Raw genomic sequence first — 18,645 nt, 5'->3', positions numbered from 1 at the left:
TGTTAAACACTTTTTAACTGTGTTAAGAGAAGTGCTATATGATAATCTGTTTTATTATTATTATTATTTGGTGGTACATTGAATACATTGTGATGTTGGACATATTAATCTATTATCTATATCTATTTATACAAGGATTTATATAGATATATATATTGTGCTGCTGACTAACTTTAGCTATTTGTCAGTAATGTAATGGGACTACATCTATAACTTCATTAATCGAATCTTGCATTGCATCCATTATCTGCTGCTTGCAGGTCACATCAGTCCAATTATATTGAATTATATCAGGAGTTATATACAGTTGCGAAGCTCTGAAAACAGTGATATAAAAAATATTTATATTTCATAAGGGCCAGGTCTTTTACGGTTTTCCAACATACTTTCATACTTTGGCTGGTATGGTGAAACGCGTATAGTGCTATTTCATTTCACTTGGTTAACCTGCAGAAAACATTACATTACCATTTTAGAACACTAGTAGATAACCTGTAAGAGCTGTTGGTCTAGATGTTTACATTTGACTTTGCCCCCTTTATATCTAAATAGATAAAGGGAAATGTTGGTGTTCCAGAAATATGAGAACTATGTTGCCATGTAGATGAGACATTTTGAGCTGTAAACATCTACTGTAACGGTCTTATCTCTATTTGGGAGATAATCGTGCTCAAAGTCTGGTACTACACTTCCCATAATGCTTTGGGGGATATAACTATTTGCCAGCTGTATTATTTCAGTCTATATTTGTTTTATATTTTCGGCAAATAAGCACCATTCAAATGTACGCCGAATTAGTTTTTAGACAATCCTGTTTGCAATGCACCCACGCATGTTCGGAAAATGATCACATGATCACTGTGATACTGAAGATAACTTAAAAAGACGTTGTGATTTATCAGGCAGGTTCAGGAGTCGTAAGGAGCAGCTTTTGTTCTAAGTGGATCAATGGATATTATTTGCGATTGACAAAGGAGACGTTGATATCAATCATCAAGGAAGGTTCCGCTGCGTTTTAAATATGCTGTATGATGGCAGATTTCCCTAAATTATACCCGCCCACAATGATATTCACACAGGGCTTCATTCGCGGGCACGAAGAGGGAAGAGAATAGGAGAAGTGGGTCAGTCGCATAATTTCGCTTCATCACCACGTCGAAGTGTTTTCCTTCCACTGAGCCGGGGTGTCCTTGGGCGACACCGCCTAAACACAAGTTGTTTGTCAAATAAAAAAAGAAAACGCCACCCAGTCTTGAGAAAATGATACAGAGCAGAGGAGGTGACTGAGGAGTCGACGTCTTGGGATTGTGATGACCTTTTTTTTTTTTTTTTCTCCATTTCCTGCCACTTCAGCATGGAGACAGCGCTGTCGGTGTTCGCCAAACCTCCTCGCACCGTCTGGTCTGAACCGGTTCGGGAAGTGCGCGGTCTCGTGCGCACTGCAGACTGCACTCCACGCACTGATTCGCGCAGCACCTCCGCGCGCCCTCACCAGACCCCGCCCTCTCTGCCAGTTTCGGCCTCCCCCACTGGTTAACCCGGCTGCGACTCGCCCACGCCTTCCGCGTGCTGATTGGACAACGGGAACGTTCGTGAGCGGCGATTGGCTCGCCCCCCCCAAACATTTTATTTTGGGGTCGGTCCTGTCCGCCGCGCACGGGCACGCGGAGAAGTGGAGTTGTAAACGGAGCGTGTGCACTTTTCAGCACCAATACCGCGTGGATAGCAGCCAAACGGAGACGAGGCGGTAGTCGTTGTGCGTTTGCTAAGTTTACTGTGATAAACCGACGAGTTCGCGGTTTGTGACGCCGGACCAGCGCCGCGACCAGGGGAAACTTCATTGGTAGTTGTGCGTCGACAACGGGAACAGGACATAGCGGCACAGCCCGAGCTTTGTCTTCCCCCGGCGGGCGAACTGAGCCAAGAGCTGCATCTCAGTAAACGGAGGCAAGTTCTTTTTTGCGGGCAGCGATATTTTTCGGCTCGTCTTTGTCGAATTTGCGCAGTCTGGGCCCATCTGTCCGCGCCCCGGGAGGACTCGATGGCTGCAAACGAAGGCAAACACAGGTGATAAAGAATACCATTCGCCCTAGCCGGTTCGGCCCACACAGCGGTTGAGCCGTGGTCCTGCTTTAGCCGCACCGCCGCCTGCTCCTAGCGCTAGCCGCCGAGGTCTCCATTGTGTGAGCATCTCTGTGCTATTCCGCTGCCGCCCGAGCCCCGGATCCCGCGCTGACACCGCTCACCTGCCCCCTCCCACCACTACAACTGTGTGTGTTTTCAGGCCTTTTTTCTTGGGGGGGGGGGGGGGGGACTTTGTGAATCTACGCAACCGACAATGTGCTCCCGAGTTTGGTTCGTGACCGACCGGCGCATCAGCCAGGAGTATCCCCAGGTTCAGATCCTCCGGGCACTGAAGGAGCGCTGCGCCGACGAGGATGTGGAATTCCGCTCCCTTCTCATGGATCAAATCGTGCTTACGATCACCGAGGGACAATTGGGCAAGTACTACCCGGCTGACCTCGCCGGTTCATGTCCGGCCGTGAAGTGTGTAGGTTGACGATGCAGTGTACAGTGATTTGAGACCAAAAAGCGTCTGCACGACGCCAGACGCTTTTTGTTTGGGGGGGACCACACTCCCGTGATGCGAGGGGAGGGCTGGCCTGGTCCGCCTGCTAGCAAGGCAGCGAAGTGTGCCGTGACCGCCTAACCCACTTCCCATCTCGAGTGTCTGCCGACTGAGGGGCGCGATCACACTTGATTTAATTTCGCTGAGTACGTTGCAACCCCAACAGCGGTTGATAAGATTTGCCTAAAGACACAGGGGCACAGGTTTACTACCACAGAAGCCTTGTGATCAGATCACAGGCATTTACTGCTAGAATAAACCCGATACGAGTTCATTCTACTGCACAGTGCGTCGCCCTGGCGTCGACGTTTGTGGTATTCCCTCAAAAGTTAACGGGGGGGTTTTCACGTGGAGACCTGGCAACCAGGAATTAACTATGTTCTGTATAGAATGTTAAAATTAGGATTTGATTTACATCGTATTTAACGAATGGTCAGATCTTAATATTTAGTCTATTGTTTACCCCATAACTGGGACCCGCTTGTTATCACTTCCTCAAAAATATTGGGTTAATTGTCAAATAATAATAGTCTGAAATCAATTTACCCTAATAAGCGGCTGTTTCAGTTTCTGTATATAATACCATATCCATCCATGCTACTTTTTGATGTTGCTGCTGTGATGACATGCTCTCGTGTTGACTTTTTTTAGTTCACATTGTTTATGTTCAGCCGGTTTTCACCTCACAGTAGTGACTCGATGAAGGGCCGGTGGCAGTAGGAACACCCAAACCACAGACGCACATGGAATTCGTCAGGTCGGTGTCAAGTGGGGCTGTGTCACCTGATTGAGAGTTGTGCAAGTCTCAGTGAACGTCAGTGTAGACTGGCATTAGTTTGGAGAAGATGTGGGATGAAGAGAGGTGAGCATGGCAGCAGGTCCTGTCTTCATACTCAGTCATGGCAAAGTCGCACAGTATATATCACATATCATTGTGAAGCCAAAGGAATATTTGTGAACATCAACAAAATATTTGTGGCATTTTATTCTGAATTCCCACCACATGAAAATTACATTAATGGTTTAAGATTTAAGAATATGACCTAATCTATAGACTGTCTAACTAAGATCTGTTGAATGCTGAACGCATGCATCAGGGAGACGTCTTAAAAAGGAGAGTATGTCGGCCAAGACAGATTGGTTTGGGAGACGGCTGCCTCGACCTGTAGCAAGATGCACACAACTAGAGCAAGGCAGTTAGCATGACCTGTAATCCATGCTGGCCCCAAGTCGGGCATACAGTAAATATATCTCCTGAGCCTTGGCTTGACATCACAGATTAACAGCCATCGGACAGACTGGCTTCCCTGTGGGTTCGCTACACAGAGAGCTGCGGAGTAGTACGCGCTCTGGCTGGGGGTCACGAGGTGCATGCTGGCCCTGTAACCTCAGTATTCATCTACTGTATATATGCAATACCCACATTTACTTCAATTGCAGTTCCACCACACCGTTTCATTCAAATTAAGTTGCTAATCTTTTTGTGCATGCAATTAATCTTAATGTGTATTTGCATAACCATGCAATACTAGATGCAATAAACATGTGAAGGACGTTTTGGAGTTTATTCTAAATTCTAAATCGAAACTTAAGTGGTATTTCACCAACAGCAATGCCCTTGTGGTCACTGACCACCCCTTTTAAGTGGTTGAAATTATTCACCACTATTGTCCTTTGTCTTGGTTGCAGCGACCGACAACACAAAAAACATCTAACACTAGTGTTAGATAGATGACATTACATACACTAGTAGTAGATGGTACATTGACAACCTTAGCTAAAATAACAGGGTTTCCAATGGTTCTAAAATAGTCTGATGTGGATAATGTGGATTTTGGGCATAAAGACATCAGAGTCTTGACGAAAGGTCAGAGAAGCCAAAAAACAATGCCGTAAAAAGCCACCAGCAAACACCTGCTATCACCCAGTATTGCCACTGGATTTAACACCCAGTGGCTAAACATCTGTCATATAAAAGCAATGAAGGAAAGCCCAAGAACACTGAGGAGAAGATTTCAGCCAAGGGAGACAAGCTCAGATTAATGTAGCCTAGTGTTTGTGGAGACACCGTCTAAAGCTGCGTACATACAGCCCTATAGTCCTGTTCATGTTGAACAAATTGATTTACTTTGCAAGGAATTGTGGCACTCGTTCCTACTCATTTTTCAGCATGGTTGTGGAATATTTCTTGAATTGCCTTCACAATGGTCTTAAAAAGTCTTGAATTTAACTTGAAATATGTTCTTGCGCAGAACTTGTTTTAAGGTAGGTCAGGATGCAATCAAAATCTGAAACTGATAACACCTTTACAGCTCACTATTTCAAAGGTTTCCCCCTCTCTTGGCTCTTTTTTGTGTACTCAAGTCGGGTTTGAGGTCCACGTTTCACACTGAAGCTAATGGGTTCAGTCTGTCCCGAGGAGGAGATATGAATGTACACATGCGCACGCACGCACGCACACACCATCATGTTTTTAATGACCGATGACGGCCCCTCACATAAGACAGCCAAACCCAGCATTCAGCTGGCTGGAGGCATTTCACATCCCATGACTGGTGCTGAGAGATGTTGAAACAGAGAGCGGATTTGAATTGATGTCACAATCCTTTGTGATCCGTGTGCATGCCAGTGGGCACACTTTTACCCCAAACACGATAAATGCAACGCGCCCGTGTCAGTGAGCGGGAAAGTGGAACATTGATGCAGGCATGTGAGCGTGTATCAGCATCAACATATGTGGTGTTGAAATCCTGTCGCTTAAATGCTAATCCTTGTTTAGTTATTTATGAAGCACCGGCTCCCCATTATCTGACACACTAGACTATATGATGATCAGCAGTGTGGCCCAGCTTTATTTACAACCAAAACCTCTTGTCTGTAACTGCTCAGTTGTCTGTCATTTTACAGGTAGTAAAAGGGTTCAGATTTGATTGCAGTAACAACTTTTGTATTTCCAACTGTTGTTGTTTATCCACACACTTCAGGTTCTTTTTTAAAACAAACATTTTAGATAATGTGGTGAGTGTACAGTACAGTTTTGGTTATGTGACTTGATAGGACATGCCGCCAGTGCTTTTCCAGAAAATAGCTAATTTGTTAATTAACCAGCAGTATCTCATTTTCAGTTTGTCACATGCTTGTCTGGATCATGAATGTTAGCAATTCATTTTTTTTGTGTGCCAAATATGCTAACAGTACTTACTTTTCCCTCTAGATATGAAAGAAGCCTGCTCAATTTACGTATTAACACATATCAGTAGCATTTTACATGCAATTGTATCCTTTTTATTCCACACAAGGAAACACACAGGCAGGGAGGTAATATTACAATGACAGCAACATTGACCAACACACCCTGAAAAACATCCGTTAAAGTGGGTTGGTGAACACCAAATATTTCCTACCCAAAAATCTAAAAATAGCAGCCAAGTAAGGCCTAGAAAGAGTGTAAAGACTCGGCCAAGAACATACGCCTTTATTTCCTACAGGCGTTATCAATTTACATAGCATTGGGTTTCATCGTATGATATGCTAAATTGAACAGAAGATTTTTTTGTTTTGTCTGACACGTGTATCGACGACACATATGTGCCATTAGACCATTGAAGACATTGTTAGACTTAAAACCTCACCAGAGGGAATCTAGGGGGAAACCAGCTTCCCCATGAGGCTAAATTACAAAGGAGGTCCTGACCCAGACTGACACTGCATTCAGGCCTGGCAGGACCCAGCAGCCAAACATTGGCACAGCATTTGTCGGCATTGGCTTCTTTGTGACGTTGCAGCGGTATGCATAGAATGCTTGTTAGCTTTGTCAGGCAGATTGAAAATGGGACAGACACAGTTCAACGAAGCGTGAAAAGATGACTGTCTGTCGTCGCGGCAAGAAAAACCCCACCAATACTAACTATAAATAGGTCACACCCACGCCGAATTTAGACACTCCCACAAAAACCTATGTTGCCTTGGTTATACACCGAAATGGTCAGCCGGGTTTCTGAGTGTTGTTGTTTGTTTTTTGGGGTTTTTTTGGTCACATGACAGACAGTGCCATGCACAAGAACACTTGCACAGATGAATAGGACCGATTCATCTGGCTGCCTCATTGGTCTCATTTTGGTTCCCCTGGAGATGCGACGAGCACCGCGAACACTGAATACTGTCTGTCAAAAACCATGAGACCACATCCCCTGACACTTCCCACTGTAACACCACTCACAGTGTTCTCAGTGACTGCACAATCGGAGCAGTGTGAGAGTGTTGAATAGGGCTAGAGAGACAGTGAATCTTCCCGCTTCTATACTGAGATTGTGAGGATGGAACAGGGGAGGTGGCAGGCTTTTTCAGGGCCGCTTACTCTCCCTTTTTTCATGTGCTTCTGTTTCCCCCTCCCTTCACTACTCCGTGTTGCAGATACAAGACATCTCTGACCTTTTCTGTCTGCTGCCTTTCTCCTGTTCCCCCTTCCACCTGACCCTAAAAAAAGTGTTGATACGAGCCATGGTGTGTGCAAGACGCACACACTATGCAGGCCCGATGCATCAATAGCTGTCTCTCTTTTGTTATTATGTATGCAGCAGCCATCAAGCTTCTTGTGACCTCTGATGGTCTCAGCCAGTGGTGCTGTCACTACTGTGAATCTGCGGATTCTAAGATGGCTGAAAATTCAGGTCACGGTGGAGGTGAAGTGTTGTACTTGTGCCAACCGTGTCTCTCCTCCCGTGCATACAGTATATGTGCATACCCACACGTTCGCACAGGTTTTGTCACCCAGTCTGTTCGTCAAGATGAGCTGTTGAGTCGCATCGGGTGCTCAAAAATTTCACAGTGTCTCTGTTTCCTGTCCTCATCCAGGGTGACTAAGTAACACCAGTCACCAGCAAAGTGCTGCCAAATCCTTGACTATGGATAGTGAATATGCCATCTGTGTTTAGTCTATATCAAGCCAATAGTCTCAAAATCTTGTTCTGTTCTGTGGATCCAGATAGCTGTTGGTAGAGACTGGAGACAGCTAGTGAATGATGAAGAGTTTTAGTCTTGTCAGACAGCTATTTTACATCATATCATTCTCTTCATCTTACAGCACAATCATATCTTTGTCAACTCTCCTCCGTTTTCCATGGCTTACACATACACGCTGTGCTACATTGATGGCTGATCAGTAACCTATAAACATTCGTTTAGCTAGCTAATACATTTGCATAATAAGAGTGGTTTCAAGCTGACACATTGAAAACCCTGATTCTGTTCGCACCTGGCATTAACTTACATTAATGTGGGATGATCCCAACACGTGGACAGCTATAAGTCTACGATCTCTGTCCCAATGTGCATTCAAACACTGTATCAAAAAGGATTTCCTTTCATACTTACACACCTGAAACGCAGATCACAAGACCATTTACGTACAACAGCTACTAGCAAAGACCGCAAGGTCAGCAACACTTTATTTAAACTTTTTTTTTAATCTATCATTCCTTCACCACTGGTATTCGACTGATGCTGTCGGTTTTCTTAAGGAAACGTTTCACATGATAGGAGAGTGAAAAATAAGGAAAGGATAGATCATGACTGATAAGACCCAGTCAGAAAAAAGTTCAGTTTCTGCCTGTCCAGGCTTAAACCCCCCTCCGCCTACAGATTTCAGAATAAAATCGTAAATGCAGCATTTCCAAAAGTTTTAATGGTTAGAAAAACCCCCTCAGTAGTATGGATGTCAGGCCTAAACTTACTAAAAGTAATGCGTCACTAGTTGTGATTCGATATTACTTCTCTGTTCTATATGATAATACACATTCACATCAATCACCAAACAGAAATTAAGAAGATGTTCGTTACCCTCAAGATTAATATATCAATCAATCTATCTATATATATATAGATAGATAGAGAGAGAGTTAGAGACCACCTTAAAGTGGGAGAGGTATTAGGGCACATTCAGATCTTAAAGCCCCCTCAATGCATCCTATGTGCATTCACACCTGTATTGAGAGTTGTCCATTTGTGATCAGATCACCCAGGACACATCTTAATGCCTGTAGTGAACAGGGCTTATTTTAAATAAGACATATTTTGTTGCATACTGTGCCATATAGTGTTTCTAGCCATGCCATTCCCCCCAGTGTGTGTTCATGTGCTTAAATCCCTCTCTATCCCACTGCCCTACATTGAGACAAAGTAGTGTGTCTGTATCGTATCTGCATATCAGCAAGGATATCTCTTTCTCAGTCAGGAGAGGGAAGACGGTATTGGGCCAAAATGCAGAGGAGCTGGCATCACTGCAGGGGAGTACTGTATAAGGATGTGTGGCGCATGTAAATAATCGTATCAGCAAGCAAGACACGTTCCAAATTCATGGCTTAACACCACAGGCCTTGAAGCCAGCTGCCTCTGCCCGGTGCTGTAGCCTGGCCAACTCTCAGTCAGGGCTGTGACGAACGCTGCAGCAATGTCCACAAACAGTCTCCACAAGAGGAGTAAACTTTTCCACTGGTAGATTATGGATTCAAAAACAGTCACCACTCACTTTCCCAGTGTTTCTAGCTACTGTGAATATGACTTTTGGCATGTAAGATAACATTCTCTGTCTAGCAGCTTATAGTTGTATTGAGTGACCTAGAGAACTGTATGGGGTTCATGTCCAAAACTTTTAAAATTAGTTTGACCACAGGCTGAAAAAAAAAACAATGAATTGCTAACAAATGAGTGACTGTTTTGTAACGGTGGGTCGTGTTCTCTTTTCCTGCAGGTCTGCGAGTGGAGCAGGAATTGGTGACTTCTTATCCACAGGTGGTGGTGGTGCGGGTGCCCACGCCCTGGGTGCAGTCAGACAGTGACATCACTGTGCTGCGTCACCTTGAGAAGATGGGCTGTCGGCTGATCAACCGGCCCCAGGCCATACTCAACTGTGTCAACAAGTTCTGGACCTTTCAGGAACTGGCCGGCCACGGGGTACCTCTTCCCGACACCTTCTCTTACGGTAAATCACTAACTGGCGTTCATTTTAATTTTTTCGTCCACTGTGTTGATGTGTTGTGGGTAGCACTGTGTTGTTGTTACTAAGATGTCTGAGGCGGTGCACCTCCAAGCGTATAATCAGCGAGTTAGACTATGAATGTGGAATGTAACCGACTTTATTAATACAGCCACTTCTCAGTGTACGGACAGCAAGTGCAGGACATGAGTATAAAGATCCTCACCTGTTGGCCAATACTGCATGTACCGTCATGCAGACGTTTCATCGTTCCATTTGTAGGACTCTTAGGGCTCTGTACACGCGGCAATTACCTGAGTAGACACACACACACACACACACACACACACACACACACACACACACACACACACACACAGAACCTCCTGGACAACGTCTCCCAAGAAGTCCCATAGACCCACTCAGCCTATAGCTTCAAAATGCCTTTACTTGCTTTATCTTTCTTATGAATGTTTCCTCATCTTGTGTAGTGTTTACTGAAAATGTTTTGGTCAGTGACGCATTAAGATGAAGTAAAACAGAGTAAATGCAGCTGTCCATATCCAAATGAATGTTAAATATTGTCTGTAAGAATGACTAAACAAAGCGCGAGTGAACATATGTCATCTTCAAGCAAACGAATGATCACATTCAACACCAGCACTGCCGTATTGAGCATGTTGGCATTTCAATCACATTAGTTCCATCACAGGCTTTAGTCCACATGTGCCTGTGCAACACAGATTAATAAGCCATCAGTCCGATGATCGCTACTCCGCCGCAATCACTCAAACAACAAGAGAGAAAATCCCATTTATATGAAAACCATATGGTCACATCCTCGCTGTCCACCAAGCCACTTATAACTTCTCTAACACCACTGGTTTTCACCGGTTGTTCAGAAAGGCGAGACAAGCCAGGCCACTACAGTTTGTTGATTTTTATTAGGCAAAACAAAGGCTTGCCGGCATCACTGCACATCTCTCTCTCTCTCTCTCTCTCTCTCTCTCTCTCTCTCTCTCTCTCTCTCTCTCTCTCTCTCTCTCTCTCTCTCTCTGTTTGCTAAAAATCCACAGTTCTGTGGTGTGTGTGAAAGAAAGAATAAAAGAATTAGATGAGGGCTGTTTGGCCTACATTCCATTCGAATCTCTGCACAGTAGGCCAGGCGCTGCATGCAGAGCAGCTGGAGGGCTTATGTAACACCCCCCTCCACCCCTCCCCCCTTTTATGCCCCACCCCATGCCTCATGATTTTTCAAAATACAAAATGCCATTGCCTCCCTCCTGTTTACAGCTGCTTGTGACGTGATTGGACCCACATTCGGTGTCCACCTCATCCTGTGCTGACTCGCTTTCTAGCCCCCTCTCGCCGAAAACACATGTGAACCAGTGCGTCGGAAAAAGCTGTGTGTCAGTGTATAGTCCACATCTGTTCCCTTGTGTGTATGCCAGACCAGACAGAGAGAGGGAGAGAGAGGGGGTGGAAAGAGAGAGAGGAAGGGGAAAGAAGTTCAATTTTCATTTTCCCCCCATATTTTTCAATCGCCTCTCGTGCCAAAGTTGAAAAAGCTTAAGCACATCTGTTGCTACGAGCCACTGTTATGAATCAGTGTCAGATATGGTCAGCTGCTTCACGTTAATGCATTCTTCAGTGACTTCTCTGTTCCAACCTCATGAATAAAGCAGCAAAATAAGTACAAGCGAAGGACAGCACTCCTACAGCCCTTCTGTTTTGATCCACTTCTGTTGCCATAGCGATGCTCAGCAGTTCCTCCCCACCATCCCTCAATACACAAACACACAGAAAAAAGTTTTTCTTTAAGTGTAAGTTTCACCTCTGCATCGGTGTGCGTGTCTGATTTGTGTTTTTGTGTGCATGGGCATTTCCCAGGAGGGCACGACAACTTCCGTAAGATGATTGACGAGGCCGAGCCCCTGGGCTATCCAGTGGTGGTGAAAAATGCACGTGGCCACAGAGGTAAGACCATCTGTCTATTTCTTCACTATACACCGCCTGGAACAATCTGTATGCTACAGGCTGCCGATGGCAGCTCCGTCCACCCTTAAATGAAATTCATTGACACAGTGTTAAATGATTAGAACTGTGGTGTTGCAACATACATAAAAGCCAGAGGGTCGTAACGGCTGCTGGGTTAATCATTTTTGTTTCTAGTTTACAAATTCACCCCCGTTTTCTTATTTTGCCTCAGTTAACAACGCTTGTGTGGGAAGTTTCAGCCTTGCCACCAATGCTGTGCTTCCTAGAAAAATCAGTCCCAGTGTCTGCTGACCCATTATTCCTTTTTCTATTCATAGTTATCGACACTTGACTGGCTCTGCCATTGTGTGAACCAATGACAATGGACTTTGGCTTAGCCCAGGCTGCCATTGCAGAGCATTGTTAGGGAAAGCAGCTGTTGGTCAACCACTAACACGACCCTTTTTATGGAGTTCTCAAGGGTCGCTTTCTTCCCCTCTGTGGTTGACCGTTGACACTGGCTGAAGTCCAGCTTGCCTTCTTTTTTTTCAGCAAATAAAAATGAGTTTCGTAAGGATGTTTACAAGGTCCCAAAGTTAGATTTCATGTGCTCTCGCTGCCCAGTTGTAGAGATTTGAAGTGTTGTAATCCAAAACATGGTGTATGCCTTGTTTTGGTATCATGTGAACTAACTAGTGATGTTAATGTTTCTCCCTGATTCACATTGCTTGTTCGCCTTGGTTTTGATTTGCAAAGTGTTACACGATGCACCGCCACTTTCCATCTTCACATCTTCACATCTTTGTGCTGTTACCAAGGGATTGCCTTGTCATCTCTTTCGGATTTGTTAGTGGCACATTGTGTGCACGTACACACAACAGCCACATGATTTTCCCTTGTGCTGGAACAGGGGTCAGAGGGCTTGACAAAAAAGGAGACAGAGCCAAGCGGTGCTAATTAAAACAGGCGTCTTCTATCCTCTGTGAGAAGCAATTCTGTGGCTGCCAACAGTTGTGTCCTGTCCACTATACAAGAAATGGGAACTGGCATGAGACTTGGTCAGCAAAAGCAGCTACTTGTCAGGAAAGACTTTGAGGAAGTAATCCAGCCTCAACACGTGTTACTTAAATTATCAGACCCTGCGAGCACCTTGTTTTCATGTTGCTATAAACAGCTTCAGTTAATCCACACAACCCTGAAAACAAGCTCACCTCTTCTTCTTTACTTCATCTCACATCTCCTTCCTTCTCCCAGGCAAGGCAGTGTTCCTGGCACGGGACAAACAACACCTGACAGACCTGTGCCACTTGATCCGCCATGAAACCCCGTACCTGTTTCAGGAGTACGTCAAGGAGTCGCATGGCCGCGACGTGCGGGTGGTCCTGGTGGGCGGCCGCGTCATTGGCTCCATGCTACGCTGCTCCACTGACGGTCGCATGCAGAGCAACTGCTCCCTGGGTAGGCAGACGCTCGAGAGTCAATGATGTCACAGTAAATTGCTTTACTATTGAACACTATCACACACACACACACATACACATTACCATACCGCACTCGCGCCCCCTTCTCCATTATCACTGCTACACTGGAAAAGTTTTCAAGTTTTTTTTAATGCCCCGGTTATTCCAGTCATGAGAAATCAGTCTTTAGCCGAGTTACGCTTTCTAATGTTTGGTTTCTGGTTGTGTGGTAAAACTAAAACTAGTCTGGATAATATTACGCTCGGAGACTTAAAAAATATATATTGATTCATTCATTATAGCAAGGCCTTTAGAAGAAAAACATGACCTGTGTTGTATTTTGTATGCTACATACAAGGGGTCACTGGATTGCTGTAATTCTGTGTATGAGGACATTTATTAACAATCATCATGGCACCTTCTCCAACAAAATATATATATATATATATATATATATATATATATTATCCTGAATTAACCCTGAGAGACATCAAGTAACACAGCAGTCGTAGTGGATGTGACTGATTGTTTTTGTCAGAGCTCAAGCAGTTCTGGTCTAGTCGAGGCCGTAATGTGCTGTGACATATTTAGGACATCAGTCATCAGATTATTCTGCCTTTATGTAACAGGTCATGTTGGCACTTTCTCTGACTCTGGGTGGATTAATGTCCTATTCGATTCTTATGACATTCTAATACTAAATATTTCTTCCACATACGTTTATTATTACACTTGATTCATAAAGAAAAAATTTTTTTCTTTCAATCTAGATGAAAATCAAGTTGTTCTTATGGTCAGTCACACACAATGTGAAGTGAATGCAGCACATACTGTGGTGGGTATTAACCAGTGTCTCTCTGGATTGTTAGGTGGTGTAGGTATGATGTGTCCACTCAGCGAGCAGGGCAAGCAGCTGGCCATAGAGGTGTCCAACATCCTGGGCATGGATGTGTGTGGCATTGACCTCCTGCAGCTCAACGATGGCTCGTTTGTGGTTTGCGAGGCCAACGCCAACGTGGGCTTCATAGCTTTTGACCAGGCCTGCGGCATGGATGTGGCGGGCATCGTCGCCGACTTTGCCCTGTCGATGCTCCCCAGCCGCCTCACCCGCAAGATGTCCTTGCTGTCTGTCGTGTCGAGCACCAGTGAGACCAGCAGCGAGCCCGAGGTGTGCACTGTGCCCACCGGCGGCGGCTCGATGCCCGAGGCCGTCTGCAACATGAGCGTGGGCTCTACTTCCAGTGAGAGTGACCCGGAGCTGGCTGAGCCCTCGCAATCCTCGCCCCGCCAGTCCACAGCCCCCACCTTGGCCGATCTCCCGGGCCTCCCTGATCCGGCATACAACTTCAACACCCTCCTCGCCAATGAGATCAAGTTATTGACTGAGTGAGATTCAAGCGGCTTCGCGTACACACAAACACCACAAATACACATCGAAAACACGCATACACACACTGTATGCATGGCAACCGACATTCCTTAACACATATCAGTCCAAAAAATGATGAAAACATAGGATGTTAAATGCAAAACTAGAACAAACAGAACACAGTCAGACACAAGAACAGAAACACAGACGAACCAAAAAATGAGCCCTCTCCTGCTAACTCCCTGAAACAAAAGCAAAGATCTGAGGCTGCTCCCCTGACTCTCCTGTCTTTGCACCTCTTATCCCCAACTAAAAAAAACCCTAATGCAAACTCAGCTTTAACTGCAGCACGGTGGAGAAAAAACAGCTAAATGCCTCTTCTGGTTTCTGTTTTGAAGAAGTTTTTGGGTGGGTATGGGATTCCTATACAGGCGAACACACGCCATCTTTTTTTATCCTCACAATACAGTAACATTATTCAAAGGAGATGAAGCTTATGTTGATATGAAAAAGGGTTTTGTGCTGAGACTGGAGACAGGTTTGGTGGCTTGCAGGCAAAAGTTAAGTGTTTCTTGTTTTTTTCAAGTGGTTAGCTCCTTGGTAGAGGAATGCATCCTTGTTCTCGGCACAGTTTACAGTCAGTTCCAATGTAGCAATGTAGTGTTCCTGTCCAATACACGTAACGGGATGGGGACCATCCCGTAGCAGCGGAAGGAAAATTCATGTCAAAGTTACTGCTATTCATAATTCATAATAATTGAAACATGATAAATGTAATTTGTTGTACATCCAGCTAAAACAGAATGTATTACTCAATGTTGTTGTTTTTTAACCAGGTTAAGATTCGGATTCAGATCAATTTATTTTCATGTGTATTCGAAATACAGTGAAATATTTGTCCTCAACTACCTGCATTAACATGATAACATGAATAAATCTATAGCTAAAATCTTTTGAATGCCAATTTATCATTACTGGTTTTAAAGTGTAGGTGGATTTGACAAATGAATAAGAGGCTGATGACCCAGTGTCTGAATTGTTTACTTAAATAAGAATATTATTCACCCAGATTACAAACCAATAGAAGAATCTTCCTGGGTACTAACGCAGTGTCCATACATTAGCTATGTTTTATGTGAATAAAGTAATGACGTAAGCAAAACTGCCCTAACCTGTGCAAGGTCGTAGATATCAAATAGCAGTTCTGTTTTAGAGTCACAACCTGGAATATTGGAAAGGATCAAATGCCATGACTCAATTTTTTATTTTACATTCCTGGATAGCTTGTTCGATTAGCCGCCTTTACCAGCAGCAGCAATCTGCTGCTTTTTTAAAAATCCATTCAATGTCTTGCACTTTATAATAATCAGGTGCATTTTTGTTTTGTTCTCACTCAGATGACAAATTAAGGAAACATGAAACCTGAGAGTGTGAGTCTGACCTGAGTCTACACCTGCAATATACCTCAAAAACAGTGACTTCTCACTGCCATAGAAAGACTGATATTCAAAACATACAGCACATATCAGCCAGGATCCTCGTGGTTTTCAAACGGCCCCTGATTCACCAACTGTTCTCTATCTTCACCTCTAAGAACTAAAAAGGTAGTTGTGTATTATGTTTTTTTCTTCCTTTATAGCTTTTTGTAAATACTTAGGTAGGGGATTAACTTCAGTGCATGCTAGTATCCAGCTGATGAAACTGGATTGGCTAAGATATAACTGCCAACATAGAAACTTTCATTAGCTACTGTGGACAAACGCATCTGTACACACCTGGAACATTGAGAGGATGAAATTGAAATTTGGTGCTAAGGTTTTTCCTGATTTGGTTAGATGTAATTTCTCAAGTCATGATTTGTAGATTTTGCTTTTATTGTTTTCACCTTGTTTTGTCTTTTTTGTTTGTTTTTCTTTTTAACAAAAAAAATATTGATAAATCATTAACCATAAAATATGTTGGCTTGACATATTTTTTGGCATGGTACAAATAAAAAATGGAATCTATATTTTTGCAGTTTCTTTGAATAGAAGGTTGCTTTCTGTTTCCTTAGGGAAAACAAAACAAAATACTTAAACACAGGGATGTCAGTGGCAAAAAGTTTACTGCTTATGCTTTTCTGTTCATCAACACCTGAGGCTGGATACTCCGGGGTAACTGCCATTCGTTTAAGAATAATTCACAGATCTGGCCAAAAGCAGAAATGTAAACCAAGTGTAAACTCTGTGCCACAGCTACGTTTTTAGGCTTGTAACCCTTTTCTGTTTAACACAACTCAGGGAAGCAGCCTGGATCTCACCCCTGACCCCCATAGGCATGACGTATCCATCCAAGCTCGACACATATCAAAAACATAAAACACATACCTACAGGCAGACAAAAGGACACACACACAAACACACAAAACAATGGAAAAAACAAAGGTTGTAAACTTCAGTATGAGACAATGTGGTGTACACCATGGTTAACATGCACTTTTCCCCCCAGCTTGTTTTATATTGTTCCTTGTTTTCTTCCTAATTTATGGTATTTTTAAAGAAAAGTGGTCTGTGTGAACTAATATTGTCTCAATAAAGTGAAACCGCTGTGAAGCTTGATTTTGATTTTTCCCGGGGGTTATTTGTGGCCCAGTTTACTAACTGTCTGGAATCGAAAAAGGGTCCTGCTTTGAGGGTCTTAAATATAAAACCCACCAGACGACAGGGACAGCAGCTTTTCATTAAGTTTGCTGTGGAGCGATCACAATGGCTCCACTGAGACAAGAACATCATTTTAACACCACTGTGATGTCGTCCAGTATCTATATAATCAAAGTATCTGACAAACAAACTGTGAAACTGTCAACTCTCTGCAATGGCCGGTGATCTTGATCATCAAGTCGCATTCCAACATCCAAGCTTACATGGGTATCTACAGTTTTTGTTGTCCCCCTTCTTTTGTTTTCTTTTGTTTATTTTCTTTGAAGTCCCCGTGTTTGTATTGAACCCCGCGCCATTCATTCCACATTGTGTACATACGTATGGATCAAAGGTCTCATATCATTTTAAGACATTCAAAAAGCCAGCCATAAGAACAAACGGAATGCCCATTTCTCTCTCACTGCCGCTGTGGGTCAAACACTTGTTTTATACATCATCCATATGACAGCACACATCTTTCCATCGGAGGTTCATTCAACTGTGCCCTAACAACTTTCTTAATGCCTTTTCATTGTTCCCTTCGGAGAGCATTGAGTTGAGGATCGTAGTTGGGTCAGGGTCCCGGTTCAGGCGGGTTTTTCCTCTCTGCTTGGTCTTCATACATCGCGATGAAGTGGATACAAGGTCTGGAAGCTATTGGAAAGAAACGGGGGTACCACATGGCCATGACATGGGGAAAGAAGAAATGTGTGTAACTCATAAACTTACTGAAAGTGTATTGGCCTGTGTGGTGCTCGGCAAGCCTGGAATTAATCTGTAGGGACATCTGGACTGGTCACTGTGTACGACGACACAACAGAGCACAAGGTTGCTATTTAATTCCACACTGCTGCTAATGTATATTTGGCTCGAAAATGAAGGAGAAGAAAAAAGGGAATATGAGGAGATCCAAGTGTTTCTGTGTTTTGCTGCCTCACAACACATGAAAATGAATCTGAATGCCAAAAATAAGAATTCTGTTGTATAATTCAGTACTAATAAGACTAGTGGTGGTGAGATGATTTTAAACAGCGATTCTTTGTTTTGATATAAAGGATACGTGTTTCAGAATTGTATATATTATGTTGGATTTCACTGCAATCATCAGGTACATTTTATGCCAATGTGTTTTACAACCTGAGGTTTGCTTGAAGGTTTACAATATTCTTTTATTTGCAGGAGGAAAAATCCAATGTTTATGCTTCAGCGGAACAATGCGGCTCTCTGTTGATGACCTGTAGATATGCGACATCTTGAATCTGCCTATTGGTGAACTGATGAAGAGGTTCTGGACTGCTATTAGCGGAAAAAAAAAAACGAAAACAACAAACATTGCGTCAAAAAGGTCTCAGCAAATGCCAGCAGCATTATTCTCTGTGTCATTCTGACAGTGTTACACAATGGATCCCAAATCATGTCATTAACAGATGTGCGAAATGCTGTACATTTATATCCCTCTCTTTTTTTTGGATTAAAATAAAGATGAGTCATTATTGAAAAACCATTGAAAATGTGTCTCGTCCTCTTTTTATTGCTTTATCCAGAATATCTAATATCAT

At 43.6% G+C, this 18,645-nt stretch overlaps 1 protein-coding gene across 1 annotated transcript; it reads left to right on the top strand.

Annotated features, from left to right (window-relative positions):
- The first annotated feature begins 1,638 nt into the window (after positions 1-1,638).
- On the top strand, positions 1,639-18,590 carry rimkla (ribosomal modification protein rimK-like family member A). The gene is made up of 5 exons (XM_035646425.2): positions 1,639-2,501; positions 9,378-9,608; positions 11,493-11,579; positions 12,834-13,037; positions 13,909-18,590. The coding sequence occupies exons 1-5, from the start codon at positions 2,339-2,341 to the stop codon at positions 14,427-14,429; spliced, it is 1,206 nt and encodes a 401-aa protein (XP_035502318.1). The 5' UTR covers positions 1,639-2,338; the 3' UTR covers positions 14,430-18,590.
- The last annotated feature ends 55 nt before the right edge of the window (positions 18,591-18,645 follow it).

The sequence above is a fragment of the Scophthalmus maximus genome, chromosome 3 (assembly GCF_022379125.1).
Source record: "Scophthalmus maximus strain ysfricsl-2021 chromosome 3, ASM2237912v1, whole genome shotgun sequence".
Classification (NCBI taxonomy): Eukaryota; Metazoa; Chordata; class Actinopteri; order Pleuronectiformes; family Scophthalmidae; genus Scophthalmus; species Scophthalmus maximus.
Note: the sequence above shows the minus strand (reverse complement) of the source record. Positions and strands in the feature narration are given on the sequence as shown.

Coding starts and splice junctions, on each gene's coding strand:
- rimkla (XM_035646425.2), top strand. CDS start 2,339: ATGTGCTCCCGAGTTTGGTTCGTGACCGACCGGCGCATCAGCCAGGAG. Junction 9,609..11,492: donor TCCCGACACCTTCTCTTACG/GTAAATCACTAA, acceptor GGCATTTCCCAG/GAGGGCACGACAACTTCCGT. Junction 13,038..13,908: donor GCAGAGCAACTGCTCCCTGG/GTAGGCAGACGC, acceptor CTGGATTGTTAG/GTGGTGTAGGTATGATGTGT.